Source organism: Pocillopora verrucosa, chromosome 4 (assembly GCF_036669915.1).
Source record: "Pocillopora verrucosa isolate sample1 chromosome 4, ASM3666991v2, whole genome shotgun sequence".
NCBI classification, from domain to species: Eukaryota; Metazoa; Cnidaria; class Anthozoa; order Scleractinia; family Pocilloporidae; genus Pocillopora; species Pocillopora verrucosa.
This window is the reverse complement of record NC_089315.1, coordinates 1,730,336-1,756,465: the sequence shown is the minus strand read 5'-3', so window position 1 is coordinate 1,756,465 and position 26,130 is coordinate 1,730,336. Positions and strand designations below refer to the sequence as shown.

At 38.1% G+C, this 26,130-nt stretch overlaps 5 protein-coding genes and 1 long non-coding RNA gene across 7 annotated transcripts in view; 3 read left to right on the top strand and 3 right to left on the bottom strand.

The window, feature by feature from the left end:
- The first annotated feature begins 614 nt into the window (after positions 1-614).
- LOC131772687 (putative helicase MOV-10) lies at positions 615-12,379 on the top strand. The gene is made up of 18 exons (XM_066165163.1): positions 615-713; positions 1,777-2,233; positions 2,819-3,057; positions 3,554-3,797; positions 4,304-4,393; positions 4,942-5,104; positions 5,260-5,405; positions 6,137-6,322; positions 6,619-6,763; positions 6,956-7,117; positions 7,550-7,662; positions 7,884-8,089; positions 8,635-8,812; positions 9,346-9,577; positions 9,932-10,114; positions 10,584-10,672; positions 10,992-11,107; positions 11,565-12,379. Exons 2-18 carry the CDS (start codon positions 1,794-1,796, stop codon positions 11,630-11,632), a joined length of 3,000 nt encoding a protein of 999 aa, XP_066021260.1. The 5' UTR covers positions 615-713; positions 1,777-1,793; the 3' UTR covers positions 11,633-12,379.
- LOC131772634 (mitochondrial import inner membrane translocase subunit TIM14-like) lies at positions 12,349-14,658 on the bottom strand. Its single transcript, XM_059088588.2, has 6 exons — positions 14,593-14,658; positions 14,464-14,512; positions 14,300-14,370; positions 13,487-13,563; positions 13,131-13,201; positions 12,349-12,882 (listed from the first exon to the last, which is right to left on the bottom strand). The coding sequence occupies exons 1-6, from the start codon at positions 14,641-14,643 to the stop codon at positions 12,815-12,817; spliced, it is 387 nt and encodes a 128-aa protein (XP_058944571.2). The 5' UTR covers positions 14,644-14,658; the 3' UTR covers positions 12,349-12,814.
- A 39-nt stretch (positions 14,659-14,697) lies between these two features.
- LOC131772635 (uncharacterized) lies at positions 14,698-19,019 on the top strand. Its single transcript, XM_059088589.2, has 5 exons — positions 14,698-14,866; positions 16,119-16,193; positions 17,216-17,274; positions 17,668-17,783; positions 18,241-19,019. Exons 1-4 carry the CDS (start codon positions 14,744-14,746, stop codon positions 17,750-17,752), a joined length of 342 nt encoding a protein of 113 aa, XP_058944572.2. The 5' UTR covers positions 14,698-14,743; the 3' UTR covers positions 17,753-17,783; positions 18,241-19,019.
- On the bottom strand, positions 18,987-21,124 carry LOC136280242 (uncharacterized). 2 transcript variants are annotated; one of them, XR_010717198.1, is made up of 4 exons: positions 21,094-21,124; positions 20,801-21,013; positions 19,955-20,025; positions 18,987-19,503 (listed from the first exon to the last, which is right to left on the bottom strand). It is a non-coding gene; the product is annotated as an uncharacterized lncRNA (long non-coding RNA). The 2 variants fall into 2 exon arrangements; XR_010717197.1 differs by lacking the exon at positions 21,094-21,124 and having other exon boundaries at positions 20,801-21,087.
- A 65-nt stretch (positions 21,125-21,189) lies between these two features.
- LOC131772633 (clathrin light chain B) lies at positions 21,190-25,534 on the top strand. The gene is made up of 5 exons (XM_059088587.2): positions 21,190-21,349; positions 22,130-22,204; positions 23,440-23,501; positions 23,968-24,120; positions 24,598-25,534. Exons 1-5 carry the CDS (start codon positions 21,227-21,229, stop codon positions 24,773-24,775), a joined length of 591 nt encoding a protein of 196 aa, XP_058944570.1. The 5' UTR covers positions 21,190-21,226; the 3' UTR covers positions 24,776-25,534.
- Positions 25,535-26,004: 470 nt separating this feature from the next.
- The window catches only part of LOC131772630 (bcl-2-related ovarian killer protein), a 5,319-nt gene continuing 5,193 nt past the window's right edge, over positions 26,005-26,130 (bottom strand). The window contains exon 2 of the mRNA XM_059088583.2: positions 26,005-26,130. This exon is cut by the window's right edge and continues 309 nt beyond it. The gene's annotated coding sequence lies outside the window, so the exon portion shown is untranslated.

Genomic DNA, 26,130 nt, shown 5'->3' with positions numbered 1-26,130 from the left:
TTGATCGGCGAAACGCGAGTTCATCCCAGCCATTTGGTTTCTGATTTCGAAAACACGCCTTGCTCATCGGACAGGGTGTGATTAGTATTCACAAGCACTAGATGGTGGGCCAATCACATAGCTCATATCACCAGAATCGTTGATTTTGTGTATGCGTATTTCAAAACATGACCATAAAAGTTTTTCATTCTTATGTGGAGGTACTATCCTGTACATAATGGACTTATCCGCAATCTTAATCGATTTAATTGATTTAAATTCACTCAACAGTGAGGTCTTACCCCAAAAATGAAAATCCTGAGGTTGAGAAAATATCTGTCAAAGAGCGGTACCGTCTCCAAAAAACCGTTTAACGGGATTTTCCATAATATAGGAATATATTAATGGGCGATTGTCGCACAACGCTTGCTGATACACGTGTGGAAGTCGATCGACTGCAAAAGGGGACAATTGGTCATTGAGCGCTCTGAATATAACCGGTCAGAGCCTAAGAAAACTGTATCCAGCCGCTGATAATCGTAAACAATGCGACCTCTCAAACCGACCCGTTGCCGCATATGGAAAATCTCGCCCAAGGCTCTCTCTTTTTCCGCTGAATCGAGGCTACAAAATAACTTTAATGAGCGACGATAATCGAGAAAGATGTAGGAATGTACGCTCCTTTCCGTTTTCGGTATAAATAACGCTGTGGCCGCTTTAGAGTGACATTTGAGGTGAGTTCTGAGGTAAAATACCTTTATGAGTCGGAATATTTCTTGCATGAAAGTTCAGGGCGACCAGGTTATACTACGTAAGCTTTTACAAAACCAGCGCGCTGATTTGATAGGACTCGTTCAACAGCGACATAGCAAACAACATTGCGAGAAAATGCCGCTTTTTCCTTTACCAGAAAAGAATATTCCTTTCAAATTCAGAAATTTTCTTAATTTTTTCGCTCTGTATACCGATGGATCTTTCTTAGTTTGATTGTTCGACTGGCATGGTACAACGAGATTACATGACGTGTAAATTTCCGAGAAATCTTTCTTTTAGATTGTACATTTCAGTTTTTTATGGTCGTTTGTCGTCTCCGAAGATAAATTATTACTAATTTCAAAGTTATTGATACTAATTTGAGTCAAAAGACGAATATTTCAGTGTTACAAAGTACGGTAAAGTCGAAGAAGATGTCGAATACCTCCGTGATGAGTAATTCTGTTGGCGGCATAGTAATTAACTTGATGTGTCTCGAGTCGTAAATTTGCATGCTCGCGTGATTTTAAAAAATATGAGAAACATTACGTGACATCAATTGAATATTAAGGTAATTGAAATGAATCAAATGATTCAGAATCTCAAGTGGAAATACGAAATCGTATTTTTGAGGGGAAACCCAAGATCAGCTAAACTTTTGTTAAACCCTGGTTTAGTATAAATCCATGTTAACAACTGCGCTTGCAAACCTTCCAAAGCTGATAAAATGTCAAATTTCAGAGTCGAATTTATACCTCTGTTGTCCGAACGTCAAAATCGGCGTTCCTTGCATTTTAGGGGACTCTCCTCGTTGCTCATGAACCCCTCAAGCAGATGAGGACGGATCTTCGACTCGACTTGACTCGACTTGAATCGACTTGCTCTCAGATTATCGTGACAGTTTCATAATTCTAAAGCTTTTTTTCAATGCTGCGTGAGAAACTTGAGTGTTTTGATTGTGACTCACTTAAATTTTTCACAAAACTTACCACAAAGTCGACCTTATTAGATCTGGAGGTTTTATTATTTAATTTTTTGTTGCAGACATTTTTAATTTCAAGATGTTCCGCCTAACTTTGGATGATGTAAAGAGTGTCGCAAAAACATTCATTGAGTTCTTGGAGGAAAATGACTTAAAACATGAAATGCCCAGAACCGACTTGAAGAGCGTATTTGAATCAAAGTACCGTCTTAAATATTGTACACCTGGAGTTTCTTTCTCATCCGTGCTTAATACGCTTAAGTATCACTTACGCCTATGTCAGGAAATCCACGGTCGTGTTATTTTTGGCAGCGGAGAGGCAGCGGCGCTTCGAATGCTCTCCATTGAGGATCTTGAAGAGTCGAGTTCTGACGAGGAAGAAGAAAATTATAGCAGGAACCCTCGATGCAAGATTTGTAGGAGACGTTTTCAGGATATTGCAGCCCTCGAAAATCATTTAGAAACGGTTAGCCACCGTCAACAGAGTGTCTTGAAGAAGATTAGAGAATCAGTTGAGAAGTAAGTATAAATGAGATCTTTTGAAACGTTCACGATTCTTGTTTACATAATCGATGAAAAAATTTTTGATGTGGACGCAAGTGATTCAGACACTTGACACAAGTCACCCGCGTGAAAACAACTTGTCTGATCTCTCTTGCCCCAGTCTCGCTCAGCAATGCTACGCAGGGTCGGTACGTATGTACGTTTGACATACAATAGCGAAACCCCTAAAGGTGATAACTTTTATCAACCAAACCAAAAACAAAAGCACTTCCCTTTCAACTTTTATCTGAATCAAGAGAACACGAACCGATTTCAACTCCTTTTCTTTTGCTGTTATTTATTCATATTTTTCGATTTTTTTAAACGTTGTTTCCACAATATCGAGTGAGGTAGTTGAAAAGGGCAGGGCCTGTCCACTGAGAAAATTTACACAGCACGTTGCGAACGAGGTCGCTTTGTGCTAATATTTTGGGTAAAAGCAGTGCAGAAGAACGTAAAATTTATTCGAAATCTGAAAGAGTGCAAGAAATTTCACTGATATCATCATTACCAAAACAATTGTTTGTGCTATAAGCAATTTGTTTTATTTTAACAAAACAGGCCTGCCCTTGTATTGGATAAAAATGGAATTATGGTCACCTCCATCCCTCAAGCTGACGAAAATGGTGTCATTGAGTTAAATGTTGGAAAGGGAGAGGGTGGAAGAATCACTTTGGTAGTGGAAAATACAGGCACCGAGGAAGTTGAATTGAAGGACATAACTCTTTTGTGGAAAGTGAATTTCTTTATTTACTCGGATATATCATCAGTTGGACCAGATCGAGGAAATCTTTACGCAGGTAACATTTTTTTTTTCAACTATATGCCCGACTTATCTATATTACACATGTTATACATTATTATACGACCGTGTTTATTCTTGGCTGCTATGATTACCACCACCCTCTCTATTTCCGGCTTACAAATCAAGATGATTCGTGCTCTATGATCGGTTAAAATAGGATAAAGAGAGAGTTTAGATAGAGCCCTTTGCCAGAATCTTCGCAAAAGACGTTCAAGCGGTTGGGACGATTGTATATGAAATAGAAAAAATGATTCGAATCAAACGACCCCGATAGTACAAATATAGTGGCCGAGTTTGCAGTCATGCCCAGTTTCCATAACATCGCTCGAGACGATCATATGGAAGCCAGGCCTTAGAGGACACCCGTAAGACCCACGCTGTTATCAACCCAACGATAGAGTATTGTAACCCTAAGACATAAGGTCCGCAACGCGGACGAATTGTAAAAGCCTCTTACTTACCTGATCCGTACGCTGATCCTCTTTTTATAGGAAAAAGAAGTACATTTTCTATAGGCTGCAAAAATCGACGCGAATATGGCTACTCTTATGTACCAGTTGTGCTCACATTCGAACTAAAGAATGGCTCAGAATTTCACATCTTGAGGTTTTTAGCTGTGCAGATTGTCAGCGATCTGTTCGAGGAGCTTAGGCCGACTTCACGGTATAGGACTCCTTCCAAAGCCCACAAGGTTCCATGGGACGTCAAAACTACGAGGGGCCTGGCACTACCACCGTACGTATGCTCGACATATCTCTAGGTCGGCATATGTCACCTTTCAATTGATGTCCTCGATCCTTTGATCTCTCCTCATGGGTTGTATTCCAGAAAGAAATAGTATTGATTCAACTTCAGCCCTATATCTTTACTTGGTGTTATTGCAGAACTCTGCGGACCCTACTCAATGTCGCAACAAGAGAAACCCGCACTCAGAGATATCGGTGGAATAGTTACCCTTAATTCCATTGTCAATCTGGCTCCGGTTGTTCGAAGGTCGGATAAAACTATCCCCTGGATAAATCTCTATCCGCTGAAGAGCGCTATACGTTTTGCTATCACTTATCCGCTGGATAGCGTTATCCGCCCTTTATACGTCTGGGCCCTGGTCTTTCCACAAAGCTTTCAGAGCTGTTGTGAATACAGCTACATCAAACTGAACTGACTAATAGTGTCTTAGCATCATAGTAAGACGGTAACCGAGGTTTGCAATACTCGACAACTGGTGTTTTTGTGTATTCTAGGCTGAGGCGAGATGGCTTACGGATGGAGAAATTGGAGCGCTATGAAGTCCCTCCCACTGTCATTGCGCAGCATGATCGAAGGGGAATCAGGTAAAACTCTAACCACAACAACGTTGTTGCGGATAATGCTTAATGTTAAATAGAAAAAATAGTAAAGGTCAAACAAAAAAAAAGCATAGAGATTTTCTTTTTAGGATCTTGACAGTTTTAAAAAAATGTGCTTTAAAATGCAAGTGAAGCTGAATAAAATAATTTGAGCATTTTTTCTTTTCTTACTATAGGGATGATTTTCTCCCAGCTACAGTATTTCCGATGAACAATTAAAATGTAGACTAATTTGCTTTTCTCTTTTGTCATTTTCCTTTTTGTCCTTTCAAAGACCGCTTCAATGCAATGAGGTGGATCTCTCTTGCGAACAGTAATTATTATTCTCATAATGGTGGAAATCACTACCAATCAAAGTGATTTCGAAATCATTTTAATTGAGCGTATGCTTGAGTGCCATTCAAAAACAGAACTGCTCTCAAACAGAGTAGTTGCACACCTCCATTTTTCATTTTTTCGTTCATTTATTCATTCACCCATCCTGTTTTTGCATCTGTTCTTGTTGCTCAGCATTACTTCTCTTTGAACTGCAGGGAACAGCTAGAAAAACCGCTAACTTTTGACAGCTACAAGGACAGGTTTCGTCTGCTTCTCCAGTTAGAGGAAATTCAAATGAAAAAGGACATCAGGCACTACGATCTGAAAGAGGTGGAAATGGAAGAAGACAGAACTGACCGAAGGTTCCTTATCCTGGAGGTAAGTTTTACCTAATCACTTTATCTTTAACCCCAAGGGGTTGCAGAAAGATTCGTTAATTGAAGGCTATTGAACGTACGTTACAACTTGCCATGGTTGTATGATGGAGGATTGCGGCTTGTTACTAATTATTTACGTCAATCTTTTGACACAAGGTACCAGGCCTTGCTGAAAACCGTCCATCGGTGTTGCGTGGAGATAGAATTTATGCATACGAACATGGTTTGCGCCAACATCGCTACGAAGGAATTGTACATAAAGTTCAACTGCTGAACGTAAAACTTGGATTTGATAGGTCAAAGTGAGTAGCTGTTTTCATTTCAAGCTCAAATATGTTTCCTCAAAACTCGTAAGGTAAAGGAGTGCTAGAAGTAACAACTCCCCAAATGATACAGATGTACATTTTCTTTTAACGAAATAGCGAGCCCTCACGATTGAAAATCTTATCTTCCATGACTCTTCGAAGTTCAAAAAAATCCCTGATGCTGTTAAGTTTGAGTATTCTCACCTCTTGTTCACAGGATAATGTAATACTTCAATAACGCGAAGCTATAAGTCAATCATTCTTTTTCAGTATGACCATCTGCCCAGAAATAACAGTTTTTTTTTAACTAACATCATCCCGCCAATCTTCGTCATTGATGCACATTATTGTTACTTTGACGGGCATTGTGGCGGATTTTGCGGGCTAAAATGGAGAGGGGGGGCGAACTAAGAATTCGCGTGATTGTTCACACTATTTTGTTGTCATTTTTTCAGATTTTGTTTTCTCAGTGCTCTCCAAAGGGACAATGATAGTAACAAAGCTGATGCTCTTAGGATATAAATATGTTTTAAGCCCTACTTAGAGTCATTTTAACCCTCGCTTAGCTGCTCGGGCCAAAGTGACTCTGAGTCGGGCCCAAAACATATTTAACGCCCGCGAAAGGACACTGCAAAGTACTGAAATGTTTGCTGGAATCATACCATAGAGAGAAAGTACCGGTATGTGTATTCCATCAATCATCGATGGCTTCTTTTTTTCGGCTTCAGAATACCGTTTATAAAGGGGAAAAAGTTCGACATTCAGTTCACATTCAACAGACTGACGGTGCAAATGGAACATCGCGCGTGTGAGCGGATTGCGCCGGAGAGAAGGAAAGAAATGCGACTAGTTCTTTTTCCACAACAAGAAAGTCTTGTTCGCAGACCCGAGATTAATAAAAGAGTCGACGATAGGTACGTTTTAAGAGATAGATTTAGAATAACGTTTGTTACAAATGCGTACTACCAAATCCCACCCAAGAGTAATATCACGTACTTGGCTGAAAGGTTGAAAACGAAAGTTTAAATTTTCCTGTTCGCTGTTCACGTAGACGTAGTTCCAAGGTGACTGACGTGATCGATTCTTTGGGATTTCTCAAGCTTTCCCACGTAAGTTGCAAACTGAGTGCAGTACGCTTATTATGGAGAAGGCTATCATACTTGGTTTTCTTTTATGACATTTCTGTTCGTTACATCCGATTCTGTTTCAGATCTTTTTACGATCGCAACTTAAACGATGAACAAAAGCAGGCGGTTCAGAAGATTTTGTCAGGATCTTCACGCCCTGCTCCTTACCTCGTGTTTGGACCCCCAGGAACTGGAAAAACTGTTACGTTAGTGGAAGCCATCAAACAGGTATGGATTTAGTCAATGTTTGCTAGCTTTTTATTTCTCCCTCCTCTCTTCAAAGCTGATAAATAGATATGCTTTTATGTGATGTGAAACTGTTGAAACTTTCAACTCGTATGGACACTCTATTCCAAACCTGTCGGTACATAAACACTAAAGCCGGTAGTTATTATTTTCACTCGTTACTGTCGTACTTAGGTACATAATCAAATTGAGTCAAGTGTCATTCTGGCGTGTGCGCCTGAAAACAGTGCTGCTGATCTGTTAGCCGAGCGTTTACTGCTTCACGTTGACAAGGGAAAGTTGTTCAGGATGTATGCTGCATCAAGACCTTGGGAATTCGTGTCACAACCTCTCAAGGTAGGGTTCTTCAAACACAATGCGGAAATAAATCCTGAAGACAACACCTAAAGTTCCGAAAACTTTTCTGCTTAGTTCTGTTTGAATAACAGAAAATGTGGCTTTGAAAATAACCCTCTCTCTGTGTGTCTCTGTCCTGGGCGGGTCAGTGAGTTAGTATAGAGTAATGTGATGACCGCAAATGTATGAAATAGAAATGATAAATCTAGTAACGTTCAAACGCTTATCATCCCCCTGAGATAAATTTTTGTGCTTTCAACTAGATGGGATGACTTTACTGAACTTCCGTTTCCATTTGCACATTTTAAACTGGCAAAGCTGTTTGAAGTTTTTAAAGCTATTTCACGTCGCTGATTCCTCCAAAGGGTGACCGACAGTTCACACTTGTACTTTGTGGTTTGTTTAATTTATGTAAGGTATGGCAATTTTCAGGACGCCCAAGTGGTGAATTTTGACCGAGTGACGCGTGAAGTGTATTATCCCTCAAAGGAGGATTTGACGGAAAACTACCGCATAATTGTTACTACTTTGGTAACGGCAGGAAGGTAAGCTATAAGATCTTAGCACTCTAAAGTGCCTAGAAGCAAATCACTAGAAAATAGGAAAGAAGAAAATTACCTTCTCTGATGTCCTACGCTACTCGTTGGGGTGAGATAGGGTAACCATATTTTCCATTAATTGGTCTTAATTGAGAGTCAAAGCAAAACTGGAATGGATTGTTACGGATACTTCAAGCAGTCATCATTTTCCTCTATGCGTTTTTCAGATTGGTTTCTGCATCATTCCCTCGGCATCATTTCACGCACATTTTCATAGACGAAGCGGGGCATGCAAGAGAACCTGAGTGCATCATCCCTGTGGCGGACCTCCTGGACCCTGATAACCCCAGGGGCGGTCAGCTTGTGCTCGCGGGAGACCCTAAGCAGTTAGGGCCAATCCTTAGGTGCAAAACAACACAGGAATATGGCCTCGGTGGGTACTAAATGCACGGAGCTCAAAAAGGAAAAAACGAACCTCTCTATCGACCATGCTGCGGAGAGGTTATGAAAGTCTCGTGCAAATCTTGATTTCAAAACGAGCACCACACAAGCGTGGCTAAAAGTGTTATAAGACAAATCATCGAATCATCGTTGTATGGTACACAGGCACATAACCAAATTCACGGTTATTTCCAGAAGCTGGACTCGTTGTTGTCTTAAGCAGCGAGTAATTAAGAAATATTTTCATGCCATATTTCATTAATTCTCGCAATGTCTTGTTTTTTCGCAAAAACGTCGCTTTTCTGTAGCTCGTGTGTATCTTTGGACCTTTGTCGGCCCACCGATTTGCTTACTTCGTTCAAATGCTCATAGAGAAAAAAGGCCAGATTGATTTTCTGTCACCTTCGCAGAGACTTTTTTGACTCGGAAAGCTCAGCAAGCTTTCCTAGTCAATGCATTATATATGTTAATGGCCTCAACTGCTCTAAATTCACATTAACACCTGGTTACGATAAAATCTATCTATTTCATTTTCAGGCATTTCCCTTTTGGAGAGATTGATGACGTCATGCAACACGTACTGGCGAAGCCCAAACTACGATCCAAATCTTTTAACAAAACTCGTCAACAACTATCGCTCACACAGAGACATCATCGAGATTCCCAAAAAATTATTTTATGACGATGAGTTAAATGAATGCGCTGGGGATTTTAGGTGAGACAAGTAACGAAATTATTAATAAACACTTGGCTTCCCTTAACCCTCTCAGCCCTTAGAGTGACTAACATCTAATTTCTCCTTTCAATATCTCCCCTGAATCACACGTGAAGGTCACAAGAATAAAGGAAGAGATCACCGACTAAAGAAGCTCTTGATCGTTAAACAAATTCTCCTTGTCAGCACCTTAAGAAATGTACGATGAACAGTATGGAGAATATGCATACTGATATTAGGGTGTAAAGGGTTAATATAACCCCACCAGTCTCTTTTGTGATATGAACATTGGATGTTTTTTTTGAGGTGTTTCCTATTCATTGTCCAGCCACTGAAGGGGACCCAGCCACTATGGCACACTACCTTGCTCAATCTCCAACCCTTCTGTTTAGGAACTGACTGACTGACTGACAGACAGACCGACTGACTGAGACAGGCAGAGTGGCCGGCGGAATGATCAGGCTTACCAACTGACTTAGCATCTCATATTTGATTAAGGTGTTTTGATTAAAAAGGGTAACTTTTGACCACAGGAACATTATGCTAAATTGGGAGGAGCTGCCGAATAAGCAATTTCCGATGATCTTCCACGCGGTTTATGGCAAAGACGAACGAGAAGAGAACAGCCCTTCGTTCTTTAACGTGACTGAGGTGGCAACTGTGGAATTGTACCTGAAGAAACTTTTGGACGACAGAGAGAGAAGCAAACGGTTGATGCACCTTAAACCTGAGATGGTTGGAATCATTTCACCCTACAAGAAACAAGTAGGTCAATTACATAAACGCCGCATTTTATCTATGGCCGTTATAACCTAAGAACAAACCGTTTTTTTCGTTTTCCTCTTCAGTTCTTAAGACGACGAAATCGTTGTAACAGATAAGCATCATACAACTTAACAACTTGTTAAAGATATTATTTTCAATCAAAACCTCGTCTGCTTGAAAAGTAAATTTGTAGCTTACGATACAAGCACTCAATCAGACAATTTCCGCATGCTGTTTCTAAAATTTACTGAACCAATTCTTGAACAAAAATGTAACTTTCCTTTTCTCCTTGGCATAGGGCAGAGGATACAACTTTTTTTTCTCAAAACAATCTCAAATTCTCTTGTTTGTTAGGTGCAAAAGATTCAGAAGATGATTGAAAAGAGAGGACTCGGTTCAGAAATCAAAGTCGGCAGTGTGGAAGAATTCCAGGGACAAGAACGCAGAGTGATCATCTTGTCAACTGTTAGGAGCACTAACAAAGATTATCTTGACATGGACAAGGAATTTCACCTTGGATTCCTAGACAACCCGAAGGTATTTAGACAGCGATTTACTATCTATACTGCTATAGCCTTCAATATCGCACATAGAGACAAAAAAAAAAAACAGTGTCATATATTGACACTCAACAAATCATTCAAAAGGCCAAGCTTTTCTGAAACATTTTAACTAATTCTAGCGTTTTTTAGCTGCCAACATGTAATATCCTTGGTTAGTCCTATATGTTATTGTAAATGTACATATTTTATCACAGTAAATTTGTCCTATTAACAAAATCGTTAGATTATAAGTAATCTGTGAACGCTTGTGTAATACTAATGAATTTCCACGTCTAACGTTCGACTCACCAAGACCAAGAATGGCACTCAAGCTAACTGTGGGCGCATGAAAACTTTTTAAGACAAATCCAAGTAATAAAATGTATGTTCGTAAGAAGAAAAAAAAAACATGTCAGCGAACAAAAAGACAAACGCACGGTACTAACGTGAAATGTCCCTTTTAGCGATTCAACGTGGCTGTAACTCGTGCCCAGGCTCTCCTGATTGTGATAGGAAACCCAGACATGCTTAGCATGGATGAAAACTGGACAAGGTTAGTTGCAAGTTTGTTTTACGTAAGGAATAACTAGAGAAATGTTTAACTCTACTAAATGCTACTGACATTTTGTACCTCAGAATGAGAATCATGGCTGTTTTAACAGCGAATTGTCTGGCAACGTTAAATGAATCACGAATCAAGTGTGTTCGCTTGGTTTAAGTTAAATCGTCAGTCAGTCAGTCAGGTGATCTATCAGTCATTAGATACTTGTTTTAAGTGGTTGTGAAGAACAGCTCCCCTCTAACGACTGTCGCCCAACTGTCAACTGGTTTACTTGAAAGATGTGTTTACTTTTATGAATGTATATTTTCAGACTTCTGGAGTACTGCAATAAAAATAATGCTTGGGCTGGTGAGAAAAGACAAAACGAAGTTGAGAATATAGCAAACATTCTGCGAAAACTTCATCTCTATCCACTAGAATCATCAGGTAAATAGCCAAGCTAAACTGAGCCCAAATTTCGGTCATAGACCTTGACAAACCCCAAGCCAGAACAAGGACTTATGTTGGCTCATTAAGGAACCTGGCTACACTGTGAGCTGCCACACTACACTTGTGAAATACGATTGGTTTCGAAACTCAAAAATTTTTCCTTGTTTTCAGTTTTTTGTTTGTTCTTTGGACATAACTGTGCAAAACAAAGCATTCCATCATGTCAAATTAACTCTCTATTGGAATAAATCCACTACTTTATGCAGTCATTATGCCTGGCAAGTAACCAAAATATTGTGAACAATCAAGGAGCTCTCAGACAAAAATGTAACAGCATTGTTTAACTTTTGATTTCTGTAGTCTTTCATAACCACTCTCCTCTTCAAACTACTGTACATTGCAACACCTCTGCGCAGATAAGATTATGAAGTAAGCATGTTGACTTCTCTTTCAGAAGTCGGAGATTCAGAAGTCAGTCAACGTCTACTACAAGAGCACCCTGAGTGGCAGAGGCGTGAATGATTTTCTGTTGCACCTTGCATTTAATCACCTAAGATTGTGCAACAACTCTTGGGAGTTGTTCCTGAAGCAAGTGATGTCTACAAGGGTTACAAGCTTAGATTCAAAATTTTAAAGTTCTAACTAAGACATTTATTTGCAGTTGGAGTTGATTTAACATGGTTACAGGAAGGTGTTTGAACATAGGATAGGGGTAATTCAAAGGTATTAGAGGTGGAAATAGTGAAGTAACATAAGGGTGATGTCATTAATTTTTAAAATATACAGTAAGTAAAAAATAGCAAATAAAAATCACAACCAAAAAAATCACAAAAAAACCAAAAAGGTTATAGTAATTAAAAAACAGAAAAGAGAACTATGAATGAGAGAAATCTAAGTGCTTCAGATGTTGATTTTGCTTTGAATTTGTCAATTAAAATTTGTGGCCTTCTTCCTCTTGCTACTCTAAATTTGATGTGGTATGTACTGTCAAAAACTCCTTGTACAAATTGGTGGCATTCAATTGTTATCTATTTTCTATCAGTGACTATTTATTTTCATAAATCAGAGGGGAAAATGTTCCTGTATAATATTAAGCACAATTTAACTTTGAACTTTGCTGGAAATAAATATCATGATAATACTTTTGGTAAGTAATGATCTATAAAATTACAATCATGAATTTAACAAGGAGAACAGTAAGTTGGAAAGAGGTGTGGACAAAATATAACCAGCAAATATGATATATGAATAAAACCCTTATTTACAATACAGTGTTCATTTTGCTAAAGTGGTAATTTTGGACAGTATTTTATCGTCTCTGTTTTACTGCTCCTTTATGAAATTCTCGATTTCCAAAAAAGTTATTAACAATTGGCATGCTGCATTACCGTATCTGTTATCTAATGGAGAATATGTCTTAGAAGTTTTGTTCTTGACAAAACAATGCAGTCCAGTGCTCTGTGAGATTCTTAACTGCATGTTTAATAATGCTGTTGGGACTCGGGTCAAGGTTGACCCTTTAGGAATTCTTGACAAAGTTAAAGTTATTCAAATTTATATTTGCTTTTGGTTGTTGTCTCCAAGAGTCTGTCATTTGGAGTATTACATGAGGTCTTGATTGAAGACTTTTTGCAACACTGTCCTCGGGTCACATTTTCTAGCTCTAGTTGAAAGTTCTAACTCTATCATATGAGGCTGTTGCTATCACTTGCCATTTCCATCAAGGAGATCTTTTGCTTCATTAATTTTTGCAGCAAGATATGGGGAGCCTCCTGCAAGATGGATTAAGAATACATATTTAGTTTTTAAGTCTATGTTGGTTAAATTTTACACACAAGTTTAAAAAAAAAGTAGTTTGCAAACTTTTCTTGCCTTCCTAGTTTCATATGATGCCCCATCAAAGGGAATTTTTTAATATGCCAAACTTTGACATTAAATCTCACCTCTACTCAATTTCAACAGCGCAATGTTTGCATTTTTGGTTGATTACACCTCAGTAGAATATAATTGTTTAATTTACCTCTGTCAGGGTGATTTATCAACATTATTCTTCTATGTGCCTCTCTGACTTTGGCCTTGCTTGCTGAAGGACTATAGAATGAAATAAATATACTCACATTTCTTAGACACCAAAAATTACTATTGAAATATAATTCAATTTTCTTGTGCTTGTATCACGCTCTGTCTTGCAAGTTCACCTCTATAATTTCTTCCCTTAAGCAAGGTTACGAGGAAAACCAATCTAAATTTATTCTCACAGTATTATCATGGAAATGATAATTTGTTTATTACATTGACAGCCAGCCAATTCATCCTTTATGATTCATGACAAATAACATAGAAATTAATTTATATCAAACTGAACTGCTTTTGTACCTAATTCCCAGAACTAAACCAGCTTCTCTTTTGGTCATTTTAGGTTCAAATCCTCCTCTGTAATAATGACTAAACTCCTGTTTGTAAAGAAATATATAAAATGTGACAAATATTTATCTCAAAAATACATCATCAGCATATTCAGACCAGTTAGTTCCTCAGAGGGAAGGAAGAAAAGAGGGGAGTGAGGGAGAAGGATGGAGGACTCAAACTGAAAACCATCTGAGCTGTTTAAGTTGTTTTCTGAAGAATATTCCCTAACTGCCTTGAATTTTCTAAAGAAAGCTATGTAATGCAATTGGTGGAAACCTCAGTAGTTAAGATCACAGGCATTTTTTTTTTTTCACCAAGTTAAAATTTTCACCCCTAACTATACACAAATGCATTCCTTTTGTTTTACAACACTTATCCATCATGTAGTAAATTTTGTGACATTGGTATCTGTCTGATGAGATGGTTACTTGGTCCTTGAAAAAAAGAAACCTAGAGTTTTACTGTAAATATGCAAATACAATCTTCTTACAACAGTTTACAAGTTGAAAAGCTAGGAAGAATTAGTGTGATTACTTTGGCACATAATGCTTTTCTCCCCAATTTTAATTGACATTTAAAACAGTATTTTTAAAATAATTCTAATTAATAATACAGTAACATCACTTGATACTCATATTAATTACCACCAGGTTAAGAAATCAAACACAAAATGAGATTCTCGCTGACAAGGGCCAACTGAGTGCAATACTGGTTTCGTGAACTAAACAAACACGTAACTTTATCATGAAGGACTTCCCATCTGTTCTTAACACTACTTACCGGTATCTTAGGGATAATCTTAGGTATCTCATTTAAGTTAACTTTTCTTAACGCCTGCATGGCAAAACGGCCTGAAATACGAAAGAAGTCCTCCATCAGGAATTATGCAACACGTGCAAATCACAGATGTCAAGTTATTGATGCTTTTCTGCCATAAAACAAACCTGCTATCGCCGCTCCAGCGACTCCAAGCCCTGCTAATACGAGTGTAGTCTAAGGAAAAGTGAATATAACATCATATTAATAAATGGCCCGCAGAGATCACCATAAAAAAGCGAAGAATAATAACCCACCATTTTCTCGATGTAGACCGAGTGACTGTCATGACGCAAGAAGTTACCCATAGGGCATCACGCCAGCGAACAATCCCAGGGTCCCAAGGGAATATAGTTGAAACACTATTCGGGACATTTGTGCCTTGCACGAGTCATTCCGGTATCCATCATGGCGGATCTTTTGGGTAGTGACGACTTTCAGGAAGATCCAGCAGCCGAATTTTTGGCTAGAGAACAAGATGATCTCGCTGAGTTTGGAGAAGATTTCGGTGAAGAACAGCCAGAAGCTAATGTAAGTTCCTCGGAACCTTAGTTTTAGCAGTATTTAGGGCCATCCTACTATCGGTTTGTGATATTGTAGAGAACATGATCATTAGTCTTGTCGAGTTTTAGTCGGAAGGCGTCAACGAAGGTTTGGACGTTTGATTAGTTATTATTAACTTGGGAATCATCTCTATCGGGAGCCATTCATTTTTATCGATGGCTCAATTTTTTAATCTAATCCAACTTTGCTATCCGGTTTGGACATAACATGTACCATAGTTACTAACTATGCATGTACATTACACGAAAAAGCTGCTTTCAAATTCGAAGGCAGGGCGTGAAATTGCGCCTAATACAGGCGCCAATGCGACTACATTTTTCACTTTGGCGACCAAATCCTGAAAGTTAGTCGCCAAATTGGCGACTAGAATCTTTCATCATAACCTTACCAAGAGATATAGTGAATTAAATAAATTTGCAAAGATAAATCCGCGGCAAACTTCCTCGTTTAGTTTGTTTCCAAAACGTAGCACATGTATCTCGATCGATAACTAGACGCCATCTTGGATTTAGATGAGCCTGAAGGTTGTATATCATACATCCTAGTGTCCACTTTGTAGCACGTTAAAGATCTTTTCCCTAACTTAATTTTGGAGGGTCTATCTAGAGCGCTGACAGCGTTAAAAAAGGTTTTGTTTGTCTTTGAAATTGCGACCAACTTTTTTTGAATTGGCTACCACTTTGAAGAATTTAGGAGCCAAGTGACTATTTGAAAAAAAATAATAATTTCACGCCCTGGAAGGATGAATCATTTGGTCGTTGTTTCACCTAACACAAGTTTGAAAGCTTAGAATCTAAAAGAAGAAGCTAAGGCAGTCGGTAAATTTTCAAAATTCAATTCGCTTAGTATGTTATTTCATGTCAAACATATAACGTCAAAATTCCGGTTGATGTTTTGGCATTTTATGAGCGTGGGGGATGTCTTTGGTTTGATGAAAACTCGTTAGTGGTTTTGTTTTAGAAAGAAAAGTAATGAACAGAACAAGATGAACAAGAAATAAATAAATTAATAACATATTAGGGTGCAGGGGTGCCACGACCATGCCAAACCCATGAGTGCCTTCAAGAGAATTGATCAGGGTGACATTATATCGATCTTCTTTGTCCAGGTAATACTGGAGGTTTGAAAGGATTACATGACTAGTAACAATGAATTTTCTGCAAGAGATTTGTTTTAGCATGAGACCACAAAATTACACGTACTTGGTTTTCTTTTACAGGCAATTAATGGACTTCATGATGGATTAGGGGGAATGGATCATCAGCCGGTTGTTAATGGATTTGCTGATGAAGAAGTAATTTTACAGAATGCTTCTAGAGGTCATTTTGAATTAATTTCTCTGCAATATGTAATTTTTAAAGCTTTCCTGTCAACCAATAGTCTGGTGGTCCCACTCTTAGTTACTTTAATTGTACAGTACTCTTTGGTATTCTGTGAACTTAAGTGGTATTAGAGAAGTTTTCAGTTGAGTGTAATACAACTCATTCAAAAGTGATCACAGCAGCCAACAAGAAAAACTGAGGTTAACATTGGTATTGGCTGATGAGAAAATTGGGGGAACTCAATGGACCATTTCTGAGTTTGTGGGGTTCAATGATCTGATGTTGAAATTAAGGGACGAGAACAATGCTAAGTGCAAAGTCACTCTTATGGGTATTTAGAATAAGGAGGTTGTGGTAGTGAAAATGAGTACAAAATTCTCGAAAATCAATGTAGGAGAGAGACATTCAGTTGAAAAAAAGCAGAACTGTTTGATTTGTACAAGGAAGCTGCAGCAGTGAAGCAGGTCAAACTGGCCTTTTCTGCTAAAGACCACCCCCAAAACTCGGGCTTTCCTACGAGTAATAACCCATGGAATATCTGTATACTCACCGCCGTCTTATGGTTGACTAAAAGTGGGACGGAGACGTGGGACTCGGGGATGTGGAACTCAGGGACATGGAACTTGGGGACGCGAGACTCGGAGACGTGGGACTCAGGAACTCGAAAACTTGGAGACTCGGGGACGTGGGACTCGAGGATGCGCAGGGGCTCAGTGACGTGATAAACAAACAACACCTGATATTTTCACTGAATTTGTAGAGTATAATTTTTGGTGAGAAAGCAACGTTTGTTTGCTGGTACATGCACAAAGGTTGGAAGAAATGATATGATTGGCGTATAGTTGACCAATCAAAAACTACAAGGTGTAAGATCAAACCAATCATAATCGAGAAGAATGAAAGCGGTGTATTTCAAAATTTTAGCGCTATTCCATATGATGATCGGCGAGCAACACCAAAAAGCGGTTTTTGATGTACTTTTGTTTCCTTGTAGAAAATGGCAACAAGTGATGATTTAAGTTCTGAGCTCAGGATTTGTTCCCTGACAGAAAGGTAAGCTTCAACTTTTTGTGAGTGTCCATCGACTGCAAAAGATCGGTTTTTGTTGAGCATAGCAAACAGCCATAAAGTGTTCGTATTAGAATTTCTTTTAGTTCCAAATAACGATAGGTGTGAGAAGACACTGCTACAAATAAGCTGATTAGCACGTGTCTGGAATAAGATTGTGGGTGGCTGTGCCTCGTGTGCCACTTTTTTGTTCTTACCACATTTTGACGTCATCTGTGATTTATTAATGAACAGACGCACGGCAACTTGGAATCTATTTGTTAATTAGATACTCGTTTTAAGTAGTTGTGAAGAACAGCTCCCCTCTAACAATTGTCACCCAACTGTCAACTGGTTTACTTGAAAGATGTGTTTACTTTTATGAATGTATATTTTCAGACTTCTGGAGTACTGCAATAAAAATAATGCTTGGGTTGGTGAGAAAAGACAAAACGAAGTTGAGAATATAGCAAACGTTCTGTGAAAACTTCATCTCTATCCACTAGAATCATCAGGTAAATAGCCAAGCTAAACTGAGCACAAATTTCAGTTATAGACCTTGACAAACCCCAAGCCAGAACAAGGACTTCTGGTGGCTCATTGAGGAACCTGGCTACACTGTGAGCTGCCACACCACGCTTGTGAAATACGATTGGTTTGAAACTCAAAACTATTTCCTTGTTTTCAGTTTTTTGTTTGTTCTTTGGACATAACTGTGCACAACAAAGCATTCCATCATGTCAAATTAACTCTCTATTGGAATAAATCCACTACTTTATGCAGTCATTATGCCTGGCGAGTAACCAAAATATTGTGAACAATCAAGGAGCTCTCAGACAAAAATGTAACAGCATTGTTTAACTTTTGATTTCTGTAGTCTTTCATAACCACTCTCCTCTTCAAACTACTGTACATTGCAACACCTCTGCACAGATAAGATTATGAAGTAAGCATGTTGACTTTCTTTTTCAGAAGTCGAAGATTCAGAAGTCAGTCAACGTCTACTACAAGAGCACCCTGAGTGGCAGAGGCGTGAATGATTTTCTGTTGCACCTTGCATTTAATCACCTAAGATTGTGCAACAACTCTTGGGAGTTGTTCCTGAAGCAAGTGCTGTCTATGAGGGCTACAAACTCAGATTCAAAATTTTAAAGTTCTTACTAAGAAATTTATTTGCAGTTGGAGTTGATTTAAAATGGGATAGGGGTAAAGGTGGAAATAATGATGTAGCATAAGGGTGATGTCATTAATTTTTAAGATATACAGTAAGTAGAAAATAGCAAATAAAAATCACAACCTAAGAAATGACAACAAAACCAAAAAAGGTTATAGTAATTAAAAACAAAAAAGAGAACTATGAATGAGAGATATCTAAGTGCTTCAAGTGTTGATTTTGCTTTGAATTCTTTAATTAAAATTCATGGCCTCCTTCCTCTTGCTTCTCTAGATTTGATGTGGCATGTACTGCCAAAAACTCCTTGTACAAATTGGTGGCATTCAATTGTTATCTATTTTCTATCAATGACTATTTATTTTCATAAATCAGAGGGGAAATGGTCCTATAAAATATTAAGTACGATTTAACTTTGAACTGGGCTGGAAATAAATATCATGATAATACTTTTGGTAAGTAATGATGATCTATAAAATTACAATCATGAATTTAACAGGGAGAACAGTAAGTTGGAAAGAGGTGTGGACAAAATATAACCAGCAAATATGATATATGAATAAAACCTTTATTTACAATACCATTTTGCTAAAGTGGTAATTTTGTAGAGTATTTTATTGTCTCTGTTTTACCACTCCTTTGTGAAATTCTCAATTTCAAAAACAAATTATTAACAATTGGTATGCTGCATTACCTTATCTGTTATCGAATGGACAATATGTCTTAGAAGTTTTGTTCTTGACAAACCAATGCAGTCTAGAGCTCTGTGAGATTCTTAACTGCATGTTTGATAATGCTGCTGGGACTTGGGTCAAGGTTGACCCTTCAGGAATTCTTGATGAAGGTAAAGTTATTCAAATTTAGATTTGTTTTTGGTTGTTGTCTCTAACAGTCTGTCATTTGGAATGTTCCATGAAGTCTTGATTAAAGACTTTTTGCAACACTGTCCTTGGGTCCTTTTCTAGCTCTAGTTGAAAGTTCTAACTCTATCATATGAGGCTGTTGCTATCACTTGCTATTTCCATCAAGATCTTTTGTTTTTTGCAGCAAGATATGGGAGCCTCCTGCAAGATAGATTAAGAATACACATTTAGTTTTTAATTCTATGTTGGTTAAATTTTACACACAAGTTTAAAAAAAGTAGTTTGCAAACTTTTCTTGCCTTCCTAGTTTCATATGATGCCCCACCAAAGGGAGTTTTTAATACATCAAACTTTGACATTAACCCTTTCAATCCCAAGATCTGATGGTGAATTCTCTCTTCCAGTTGCCTTGTACTTCCTTGAAAATTAGTGACAAGAATTTGGTGACAGATCAGGGTAATACATTTTTCCTGATAAGTCTGAGTATTCTCATTACCTTTTTGCTGGATAATGTATAGATATTAAAGGGAGAAGTTACATGTTAATCACCTCTGGGAGTTAGAGGGTTAAATTTCACCTCTACTCAAATTCAACAGAGTAATGTTTGCATTTTTGGTTGATTACACCTTAGTAGAATAATTCTTAAACGTACCTCTTTCAGGGTGATTAATCAACATTATTCTTCTATGTGCCTCTCTGACTTTGGCCTTGCTTGCTGAAGGACTGTAGGATGAGATAAATGTACTCACATTTCTTAGACACCTAAAATTATTATAAGAAGGAAGAAGGAAAAGAGGGTAGTGAGGGGAAAGGGAAAGTGGAAGGGGGTGAGGGGGGGGGGGATGGAGGACTTGGATGGAGGACTTGTGAGCTGTTTTAAATTGTTTTCTGTTGAATATTCCCTAGCTGCCTTGAATTTTCTAAAGAAAACTATGTGTTGCTATTGGTGGAAACCTCAATAGTTATGACCACTGGTATTTTTTTTTCACCAAGCTAAAATTTTCACCTCTTACTTTACACCAATGCATTCCTATTGTTTTACAACACTTATCCAACATGTAGCAAATTTTGTGAATATTGGTATCTGTTGGATGAAAGGGTTACTTGGTCCTTGAAACAAAGCAACCTAGAGTTTTACTATAAATATGCAAATACAATCTTCGTACAACAGTTTACACCTTGAAGAGCTAAGAAGGATTAGTCTGATTACTTTAGCACATGGTGCTTTTATCCACAATTTTAGTTCACATTTAATACGGTATTTATAAAATAATTCTAATTAATAATAAAGTAACATCACTAAATACTCAAATTAATTACCACCAGGATAAGAAATCAACATACAGCAACATCTCCAAACACCACCAGGTTAAGAAATCAAGCATAAAATGAGATTCTCGCTGACAAGGGCCAACCGAGTGCAATACAGGTTTTGTAACCTAAGCAAACACGTAACTTTATCATGAAAGACTTCCCGTCTGTTCTTAACACTACTTACCGGTATCTTAGGGATAATCTTAGGTATCTCATTTAAGGTAACTTTTCTTAACGCCTGCATGGCAAAACGGCCTGAAATACGAAAGAAGTCCTCTATCAGGAATTATGCAACACGTGAAAATCATATATGACAAGTTATTAATGCTTTTCTGCCTTCAAATAAACCTGCTATCGCCGCTCCAGCGACTCCAAGCCCTGCTAATACGAGTGTAGTCTAAGGAATAGTGAATACAACAACAGATTAGTAAAAGGCCCGCAAAGATCACCATGAAACAGCGAAGAATAATAACCCACCATTTTCTCGATGTGGCCCGGGTGACTGTCATGACGCAGGAAATTACCCATAGGGCATCACGTCAGTACCAAGGTATGATAAAAAGAATATCCGGGATGTTTGTGCTTTACACGAGTCATTCCGATTTCCATCATGGCGGATCTTTTGGGCAGTGACGACTTTCAGGAAGATCCAGCAGCCGAATTTTTGGCCAGAGAACAAGATGATCTCGCCGAGCTTGGAGAAGATTTCGGTGAAGAACAGCCAGAAGCTAATGTAAGCTCCTCGGAATCTTAGTTATAGCCGTATTTAGTGCCATTTCTACTGTCGGTTTGTGATATTGTAGAGAACATGATCTTTAGTTTTGTCATGTTTAAGTCGGAAGGCGTCAACGGAGGTTTGGACCTTCGGTTACTTACTGTTGAGTAAGGAATCATCTTTATCGGGAGCCATTTTAATTTTTTCCATTTGCTTTGTTTTTCTTTTTGGCTCAAAACTTTAATCTAATCTAACTTTGCTGTCCGGTTTGGATATAACATGTACATTTGACACGAAAGAGCTGCTTTCAAATTCGAAGGATGGATCATTTGATCTTTCCTTCACACTAATACAAGTTTGAAAGGCCTAGAATCCAAAAAAGGGGGGGGGGGTGGAGGCGGTCGGAAAATTTTCAAAATTTAATTCGCCTAATTTGTCATTTCATGTGAAACTTATAACGTCAAAATTCCGGTTGATGTAGTTAAGTTTGACGTTTTATGAGCGTGGGGAATGTCTTTGGTTTGATGAAAACTCGTTTGTGGTTTTGTTTTAGAAAGAAAAGTAATGAACAAGAAAGAAATAAATAAATAACATGTTAGGGTGCAGGGGTGCCACGACCATGGCAAACCCATGAGTGCCTTCAAGAGAATTGATCAGGGTGACATTATATCGATCTTCTTTGTCCAGGTAATACTGGAGGTTTAAAAGGATTACACAACTAATAACCATGAATTGTCTGCAAGAGATTTGTTTTGACACAAAACCACAAAATTACAAATACTTGGTTTTCTTTTACAGGCAATGAATGGACTTCATGATGGATTAGGGGGAATGGATCATCAGCCGGTTGTTAATGGATTTGCTGATGAAGAAGTAATTTTAAAGAATGCTTCTAGTGGTCATTTTGAATTAATTTCTTTACAATATGTAATTTTTCAAGCTTTCCTGTAAACCAATAGTCTGCTGGTCCCACTCTTAATTACTTCAATTGTAAAGGGCTCCTTGGTATCTGTGAACTTAAGTGGTAACAGAGCAAAGGGGTAAGTTTCTAAAGAAACTGTGGTGCTGCGTCGGTGGGAGAGTATAGCAGGTAATTTAGTGTTAACAACTGAGTGTTAACAACTGGGTTGAAAATGTAAATTAGCCACCATAAAGGGTAAAAAAGCTGACGTTTCAAGCGTTAGCCCTTCATAAGAGTGATTGACGAAGGGCTAACGCTCGAAACATTAGCTTTTTTACCCTTTATGGTGGCTAATTTACGTTTTCAACCCAGTTGTTAACACTAAATTACCTGGTAATAGAGCAGTTTTCAGTTGAGTGAAATAAAACTCATACCAATGTGATCACAGCAGCCAATAAGAAAAACTGAGGTTAACATTGTAATTAGCTGATGAGAAAATTGGGAGGAAACTCAATGACCATTACTGAGTTTGTGTGGTTCAGTGATCTGATGCTGAAATTAAGGGACAAGAACAGTGCTAAGTGCAAAGTCACTCTTATGGGTATATAGAATAAGGAGGCTGTGGGGGTGAAAATGAGCACAAAATTCTTGAAAATCAGCATGGAGAGAGACATTCAGTTAAAAAAGTAGAACTGGTTGATTTATACAAGGAAGCTGAAGCAAATAAGCAGATCAAATTACCTTCTTCTGCCGTAGACCACAAAATACTGTTCAAGGAGAAGCTACAAACAAGAGAGAGCAAATTGCCAGTACCTTAAATTTTGAATGCTGGGATGTATAACCTCTGCTGAAATTTGGGTACCAGATCACTGAAAGGCAAGATCTCAGAAATTGTCCATTGACCAAGCAATTGGTTTTGGTCTACAAATGTTTTGTTGAAAGGGCTGCAAGGTCTCTCATTTAATCAAGTAAATTGAAATAAAACCAAAGCAATTTTGAAATACTTTTGACATTCAATTGGAATTTGCTATGTTGATAAGGTATTTGATTCAAGAAAACCTGGGAATAGCTGATTCACTGATTACAGAAAATAAAACAGGTAGCCAGGCACTGGAAAAAGTGTTCTGAACCTGGCTATCAGTTATTCAAGTTATTCCACTGTGTTGACTGGTTTACTATGTTGGTAATTCTTGATTCTTATCTACAGATTTCAGGTGATCACCAGCCTGCTGTACCCCTTGCAAGAGATTCTGAACCAGAGTCTGTAAGGTATGGCTTGGACTTCAGACCCTCAGTTGTTTAATATTTACCAACAAAAGCTGACATCAATAAGAATATTGCAAGGTTTGGAATTTGGCACTTTTTCAGGAGCACCATAAATAGCTGATTGTCCAACAGTGACATTTCAAGCTTAGCACATGCTAAATCGGTGCAAGAGTAACCTTCAAGTGATAACTGCCGCACCCTCTCTTCCCCTGAGAGGTGTGGTTTTAATTCTTGTGAACAGGAAAATCTGCACATGCACCACATCTACTGGTCTTGGTAGGGAATGTATGTCTTCTGATAAAGGCCTTGACCGTTGTCCAACAATAGTTTTTAGCTTTACCAATGAGAGAATCCTTTGAAAGAAATTATTGTGTTTTTATATTTTCAGTGACTGTGATGGTCTTAAATGCACTCTGTAACTAAGATATTCTTGATTGTTTCTTTAATGTATCAATGTACATTGTTACAGAAAATGGAGGGAAGAAAAAGCAGCCCTTCTTGAGAAAATGGATACAGAAGAAAAAGCAGAAATACAAGAATGGCGTGAAAAAGCTAAGAAGGAACTGAATGACTGGTATGAGAGACGAGATGAACAGTTAGGAAAAACACAAACAAGCAACAGGTATTATTGTCTTAGACAGCAAAAGTCAACAAACACTTCTTTGGTTCTATTGTCAGATCTCTCTCAACTGCTATGTTTCTTGATAAATCTTGGAGCTAATTTGTATTTCTTAATTTCACTCTTTTTATCAAGTAACATTGGTTTTTTAATTTATAGAAGAATTGTTCTTTTACAAAAGTTTGTACCAAATAACATCACATTCCACCAATTAGACTGTTCCAGTAATTTCACTGACAGTTAAACACATATTACAGTCATTAAAAAAAATGTGTGTACCTCTAAAGCTTTATATCCATTTGAAAGGGTGTTTATTTTTCATAATGCTGTGGAAGGTATACTGAGAAAATAACCGAAAGTTTTTTTTTATCTCTGTGTTTTGTCTGTGTTTGGTAAGGTCGAGAAGAAGATAGATTACAGATTTCTTGACAAACTTTAGTTTAGTTATACTCAAAGTCTTGGGGAAATTTTCGTTTACAGGGCTGATGAAGAAGCCTTTGTAGCAGACCGAGATGACAGCTCAACTCCTGGTCATGACTGGGAACGAGTGTGCCGCAACTGCGACTTTAATCCAAAGGGAACAAAAAATACTAAGGATGTATCGCGTATGCGATCAATTTTCTTGCAATTGAAGCAAACACCTCTCGTAAAGGATTAGCACTGCAGTTTCTTAGTTAACTTGTAATTGAGTAACACTTGTAACAATTATCGTTAGTCTCGCTTCAAAGCCATATCATCAAAAGTAGCATATATAAGCCCAACTCCAGCTTCTAGTTTTTTGTTCCTTTTCAATCCAGTCGTTAGGTATGATGATTGATTGACGTTTAACCGTGACATCAGCCTTAATAAGTAATGTATGTGTTGATTGGTAGAATTCCAATTACTTTGGAATGGGTCGTTCAACAAAGTTTGTCCTTGGGTTGAGGTGCAAGGCTGTTGCAATGTTCAAAATGTTAGGGATCATAGTTTTAAAAAATCTTATCATCTCAGAGATTTGAATATTGAAGTGGCAATCTGGTTTCAGCAGTGAGCAGCTCGAAGCGTTCTTTAATTGTTTAGAAGAACTAAATGTAGGAACACAATGGCTGGAAGGAGATGGAACAAACTACTTGGTCTGAGCGTTTTAACTGAGTTAACGAAATAACAAAATGTAGTACGAGGAATCGAAAAACTGTCATGTTTTGAGGGCACAGTCATTTACAACATCAGGTAGAAATCTCTTGGTAACCATTCTTTTTCGTGCAGTACCTCACCAATCTGACTAATTTTGAGGAACGTAGTTTAATTGAATAGGAGAGATTGCGCGGATTTTTTTAATTCTTTCTTCTGTAAGAACGGCATTCTATTTAGTATACTAAAATCCTTACTCACTCTGAAGGATCAACTGTAACCTGCTTCATTAAACAATTACAACTAATGCAGTCTTGTAAATATTGTCAATTTGGGATTGTTCACTGGTTGCAACGCGCTGAGAAACTTACGGTTCTAGACCACGAGCAGTCGTTCCTTTCCGGCGAAGTCCATCGCGCTAGTGAAAAAAAAAATGAGTGAAGAAAACAAACTGATGTTATCACGCCGCGTAGAACTCTGGGAAAGAAGAGCACACGTTTCTGTATGCCTTGCTCTCAGAGTTCCGCCGGCGCGCTAAAATGTAAGGTGAACAGGTCCGTTTGGTGCTTTTAGCGTTAGGGGTTAATTCCTGGGAGTCTATAAATCAAGCACGAGATTAAAGGTCTTGCCATTTAAGTTGAATTATTTGTTGCGATACACAGAGCTCTCACAGTTCATGTACCCTACCTAAAATGGTGAGAGGCTGGCAGTTTAAGAACGAAGCTGAGGCGTTGAACGCAGCTCACGATCTGTGGGACGTACAGTGATGCACGGGAGGTCGGGACTTGAACACAATGAACGCTTCTTTTCTGACATCAACCCACCAGGTCAATGTCAATATTGTTAACATTTAAAAAGGATTTTTTTATTTTTACTTCGCAATACTCTAGAAATTTTGATAAG